Genomic DNA, 6,103 nt, shown 5'->3' with positions numbered 1-6,103 from the left:
ATTTTGTTATTGCATTTACCATTTCCAGATCTTTGTGCACTCCATTGCCATAAAACCCTCTTCTTCTTTTTTAATTTTTTAATTTGTTTTTATGTTTTTCTGTTTGGAGATTTTGGCACTGGTTTTCTGAAATTATAGGCCAAGTTTGGCATGATTGAAAAAAGATGAAAAGTCAAAAAGTCACTATCCTATTTAAGTCACATCATCTTATTGAAGTCGCATCACCTCTCTAACACATCACTTCAAACTCAACCCAAACCCAACCCATATTTCATAAAAATTCAAAAAATGTACTTATTTAGTCTTCCCAAACTAGGCCTTAATTCGAAACTTAACCTCCGCATAAAAGTGATTAGTTCAACAAATTTGTTCCGAAAAAAATAAAAAAAAAAGCTTTCAGCAGTTGATATTCAAAAATAATGAAATAAATTGATAGTTGATGTCTGAATATAATGAAATAATTTGACACTGGTTGTCCGACTAAAAACCGCGAAAGGAAAAAAAAAAAAGTTATGAATGAAAAAAAACTAAATTTTTATCACTAATAGAATATAAATTTAGAGGTAAAAATAATATGAGAGTGATGTTTTGCAAGTAATAGAGGAGTATAGAGTGTGTAGCAAGCAAAGTGACAACAATGAAAAAGTTAGGGTTTTGTTTTTTTTTACTCAAAAGGTATATATTGAGATTTTTATTTTTATTTTTAAAAGATGTGTACAGAAAATATTTTCATATAATATATTATAGATGCCAATAGATGTCCATTATGATCATTTTTGTTTAAGGCATAATAACTATTAAAATAATATTTTATTAAATATGTGCACTAAAATAATTAAGTGTAAAAATAAAATTTCCCTATAAAAGATCAATCTAAAATCACTTTATAAAAAACCACTCTATGATCAGTTGGGAAATCATTCAGTATTTTCGGAATGTCACATGTCCGTACTCCTAACTAATCATTATTTATTATGTTTCCTCATACCCCTCAATTACCCAATACAATACCATACCTACTCACTTACTCATATTTTCCACCAATTATAATACTATAAAATGGAAAATGGCAGGCATCATGAAAAATGCTCCATAAAAATAATCATGAACAAATCTTCATCCTTGTATTACACTTTGTAACTTATTGGCTCCGTTTGGTGTAGCTGTTAAAACAGCTTATAGATTATAGCTTAACAGATTATAAATTATGACTTTAATCAAAAGTTGTTAATCTGTTTGGTGTAACTGTTGGATTATAGATTTAAGTTGCTGAGTAGTGTTTGTTAAATAAGTTGTGAAATAGCTTTTTCAATTAATTTTTATTTTTTGTTTGTCTACATTTCTCATAAAAAATAATAATAATAATCTATAGTCCATTTGAATTTTTTTCTATTTTTAAAAAAATAAAAAATAAAAAAATTTAAGAGTATAACCATAAATTAACATGTCCACAGCAGAAGCTGATAATTAGAAACAAGGGATGAGCAACTTCTCAGAATCAGCTTTTTTGAGTTAAAATAATCTGTTAGAATCAGAAGTTATTTAAAATAAGTTTAACCAAACAGTCCAAAATAACTTTTTCAAAACTAAAAAGCATAAGTTGACTTTGAAAAACTGAAACAAACACTCCCATTATATATCTAATTTAAAAATCAAAAAACTTTCATAATTATTTTTATGAAATACTTTTCATCACATCTAACACTTGTCCTGGCTGGCCTACGTTGAGTCCACTTAAGTTTGAGACCACTTTAAGTTGAGATCAAACCCAACTTGGAACACGCAGAGAAGGAATACAGTATGGCGTGCCTCTAGAAACTTGATTCCCTCCCTCTCTCCTTCTCTCTCTTCAAAACCCTATTTAAATACAAGGCTTTACTTACCAATTTCTCCCAAGTTCCATGCAATTGTCTTCTTGGCTCCTTCACCCCCCACACATCCCCACTTCCTCACTGTTCTCTCTTTCTCTCTCTTGAAAGCACCACAATCACTCTTTCTCCATAATTAACTTGTCGCTGACAGTCATCACACTATATCTCTTTCTCTCCACTTCACTTCAAGCTGTTTAACCATTTTTCAGTTGTGATATAGCTCACATTGTTCTCTTGTCTTCTCTTCTCTCTGACAAATTTAATCCCATTTGTCTCTCTTTGACTAGTTTCTCTGATAGAACTATACCATTATTAACTTGATAAATAGCTTACATATATATATATATATATAAATAAGTGAAGTGAAGAGAAGAGATGTCTGGCAGAAGATCACGATCAAGACAATCAGGAGGAGGAGGTGGAGGAGGAGGAGCAGGAGTTTCAAGGAGTAACATTAGCGACGACCAAATCAATGATCTTGTTTCCAAGCTACAAGAACTTCTTCCCGAGCTTCGCCATAGGCGCTCTGATAAGGTGCTTTCTTTCATTTTTAAATCTCATCCTTTTGATCTCGAAAAAATAAATAAAAAAGAAACAAAAATATTATTTACTCGAAATACAAAATAGTACATTACATACAATTTGTTCACCGGGTCAACAAAATAGCTTTCTATCCACAAGACATTTTTTTTCTACTCAAAAAAAAAAAATTTAAAATTAAAATGAAAATATAGGGACTAGATTTATTGAAATTGTAACAAGAAATTTAAATCTACACCTTACATTTAAAATTCTAAGTAATTTTCCCCTTGTGTTTTTGGACACATATTTGCTTTGGGGGTAAATTTGTTGACCAAGGTTTAAAAAAAAAATTAAGTGGGTCTGGTTTAAAATAGTGGACCCATTATGTTAATTAATTAGAAATGAGAACATTATTCACTCACTTGTCAAATGAACAAAAAAATAGACTAAAAAGAGGGTTTTAGTTGCATAATTAGATTTTGTTAAGCAAAGTAAGTGTGAACTAAGCTAATTACATTATGGAAGTCCCCCAATGGATTGAAATTCAGTTCCTCCTATCCTATACTAAAAGTTTTTGGAGTGAAAAAGGTCATCCTTTTTTCTTTTCTTTTTTTTTAAGAACTTTTGAAACAAAGAAAAGAAAGATCTTAAAAAATTATTAAAATAAAAAATATAAAAGATTCCATAGTTTTTAAGTTCAATCAATTCTATTGAAAGTCTTCGCTTTATTATATATGTTAAAACAAGTGTGTCAGCCAGACAATTAAATCATAGAATAAAATACAAAATAAAGACGAAGGATGGGTTCACATGTATGGCTCCACATGCACTTTTTTATATCTATTTTGTAATCTGTTATGTAGTTTAATTTTGTTCAACCAAAACTTTTCCATGTTCAAGATTTGTAATTCAGTTGAAAATTATGCAGGTATCAGCAACGAAGGTGTTACAGGAGACATGCAACTACATAAGAAACTTGCACAGGGAGGTCGATGACCTAAGTGAGCGACTTTCAGAGTTATTGGCAACCTCAGATAGCGCTCAAGCCGCCATGATTAGGAGCTTACTCATGCAATAGGCCTATGCATTGTTTTTTTTTTTTTTTTTTGCTTTTTGTTTTCTTTTTGTGCTTCTCTTTTCTCAGTCAGTCTAGGGTTTTGTCACTAGACCAAAAAATAATTTGCAATTTGGTGACTAGATCGATCAGAATCCAATATGTAAGGTTGTGCTTAGTTAATTACTTGAGAATAAAAAGGAGTTAGTGCTCACAAAGGCACCTATTTTGCCGCAAATATAATAAAAATGAAATATAAATTAATAATTTGTATAAAATAATTTTTTTAACAATGTGACATACAATAGTAAATTTTTGAAATTTGAAATAAGATCCAATTTGATAATTTGATAAGAGCTACATCAGCGAGTAAGAAAGCTTTTTAAAATTTATTACTTTATTTGTAGCATTACCCATTTTGCTATGTTGATTACAGCATAAGTCCACACTTATCAAAGTAAACAATGCCATGAAATTAAAAAAATAGCTCAAAAATTAACCACAAAAATAAAATGTATAGACTAAATTCATTAAGTATGGCTAACATAGGAATAAAATTGGATTATACCATATATTTCATTTTGGAACCACTTTTCGATATACTCCTTTTGATTTTATAGTTTTTTTCAAGACCTAGTTATGGGGTTATAGTTGGCATTGATTTTTCACTTGAATAGCCCTTGTATTTGATGCTAGAATACCCACGATACTACAGGGGTTAGTAAAATTACATTGAGATAATAGAGACTAAGGAATAATTTCATTACTGATTGATCTATTTCAACTAAATTGGCACACACCCTTAACAAATCTCAAGCCTTTGTAACAAAAATGATATAAGAAAGAACCTCAACTCCATTTCATAATCATTGGAAATTTGAAGTTAACAGTTATAACACAAAACAAATCATAAAATGAACTAAAGAACAATCACACACATGCATGAGGCCCGACAACAATTATGGAGTTCACGTGCAGGTGCGCAAGTATTCTGTAGTTCATGTTATGGTTCGTTCTATGTTTTTAAGCTTATTGTAGACCTCCCTATAGGCTTGCCTCTAACATGTAGTGATAGATCCATTTCCAACTATAGAAACTTTTGGTCCTTTTCAAGGGTGAAATATAGAGTTCATCCGTCTACCATTCTTGAAAATAGTAATCCATACATGTCCTATTTTTCATCTTTTCTTGGGAGTATGGCAATCCTGTTTTCTGGCACTAAAAAACAAGTTCAATGGCTGTTTGGGGATAAGCAACAATAACCCTTTTTTACTCCACTAATATTTGCAGTGCACAAATGCATGTATATGTGAAAACAGTGTGGATGTGTGTGAAAGTAACCAATAATTGCAAGATCAAAACATATAAAAAAAAGTAGTTCATAGTGAAATGAAGAGCTTATCATAGTTGTTGAAAGGATTTAATTTGAATTGAAATATGAGAGAAGCCAGTAGAATTCAAATTATGGAACTTTGGTATGTTGCAACTTTGGTATTTTTATGCACAAATTTGTGAAAATTACTATGAAAGTAGGGAATAAGAATTATTATATAAGTAGAACTAACCATTGAACACGGCACTGAGAAAAATGAGAAATTTTATTGTAGTATAAGATTGATCAAAATCTTTAAGGATTGCACGGATTCAAACTGTTAGACGCAGAACCCAACTCCTATTTGGAAGTATAGTCCACTATGATTCACCCTAACGGTGAATTTCGCAGTTTGTCACTTTGAACAATGATTATATTTAATGTTAGGGGCCCAACATCACTTAAATGTCATTACTATAAAAAATAAAAAAATAAAAAATGAGAGTATGCTACCTCACGAGGTAAACAAGAAATGAGAAGAAGAGATGAACATCTCTGTCATTATTTTTTCAAAAAACAAAAAAAAAATCAAAACTCGCATTTAAAAAATTAAACCACACAAAATGTTTTTTTGTCCTTCGAGGAGAATGGTTCCTTATAAATTGTGCACCAAAAAACTATGCCAACTGATACTATATAACAAATTTGGACATTAGTAAGAAATTACTATCCCATTGTCACCAAATTTTTTGTCTCAAAAAGTAAATGTTTTGGAATAAAATTATTGTCTTTAAATGTGTATTTATTAATGGCAATTTTAAAATTGCCTCCAAAAGTCCTTTTTTTAAAATTTTTTTTTAAGAATTATTTTTCCATGACAACAAAAATTCATCTCTTAATTTTTTATAATAAAATTTTTATTTTTCTGATAAAAAAAAAATTAATCCCTAAAAACTCTTTTATGTTGTAGTGTGATGGCCCATAATTAAAAATATTTTGACATAAAGGGGAAATTACAAGCAACACATTCAAGCAAAGGTTAAATGGGCTGCTATCGTAAAAGCATGTTGTCAATGGCTACTAGGTCTAGCCCAGTAGAAAATGGGCTCGTTCAAGTGATTGGGCCAGAGTCCAACAGAGATAATTGACTTGATGGGGTGATTTTATTTTGCACCCAAATAATAACTCAGCATGCTCAACTTAAAATTTGAAATTTTAGTTTCAATTATATCGTAATGTAAATTTACTAATAAGAATAATACACATTAAACCCTAAAATAAAAAATATTTTTTTTCATGGTACATTCAAATCATTTATATATATTCTTCATATTTAATCCTCTA

At 30.0% G+C, this 6,103-nt stretch overlaps 1 protein-coding gene across 1 annotated transcript; it reads left to right on the top strand.

Annotated features, from left to right (window-relative positions):
* The first annotated feature begins 1,757 nt into the window (after positions 1 to 1,757).
* LOC114271202 (transcription factor PRE3) lies at positions 1,758 to 3,659 on the top strand. The gene is made up of 2 exons (XM_028212809.2): positions 1,758 to 2,405; positions 3,322 to 3,659. The coding sequence occupies exons 1-2, from the start codon at positions 2,247 to 2,249 to the stop codon at positions 3,469 to 3,471; spliced, it is 309 nt and encodes a 102-aa protein (XP_028068610.1). The 5' UTR covers positions 1,758 to 2,246; the 3' UTR covers positions 3,472 to 3,659.
* Positions 3,660 to 6,103: the final 2,444 nt, after the last annotated feature.

Source organism: Camellia sinensis, chromosome 4, assembly GCF_055761805.1.
Source record: "Camellia sinensis isolate YWXY chromosome 4, ASM5576180v1, whole genome shotgun sequence".
Taxonomy (NCBI): domain Eukaryota; kingdom Viridiplantae; phylum Streptophyta; class Magnoliopsida; order Ericales; family Theaceae; genus Camellia; species Camellia sinensis.
This window is presented reverse-complemented; position numbering and strand designations above follow the sequence as displayed.

Bases quoted from the DNA above. Each gene is read 5' to 3' on its own strand.
- LOC114271202 (XM_028212809.2), top strand. From the start codon at position 2,247: ATGTCTGGCAGAAGATCACGATCAAGACAATCAGGAGGAGGAGGTGGA. The intron at 2,406-3,321 runs GTGCTTTCTTTC...AAAATTATGCAG, and splicing joins GCCATAGGCGCTCTGATAAG to GTATCAGCAACGAAGGTGTT.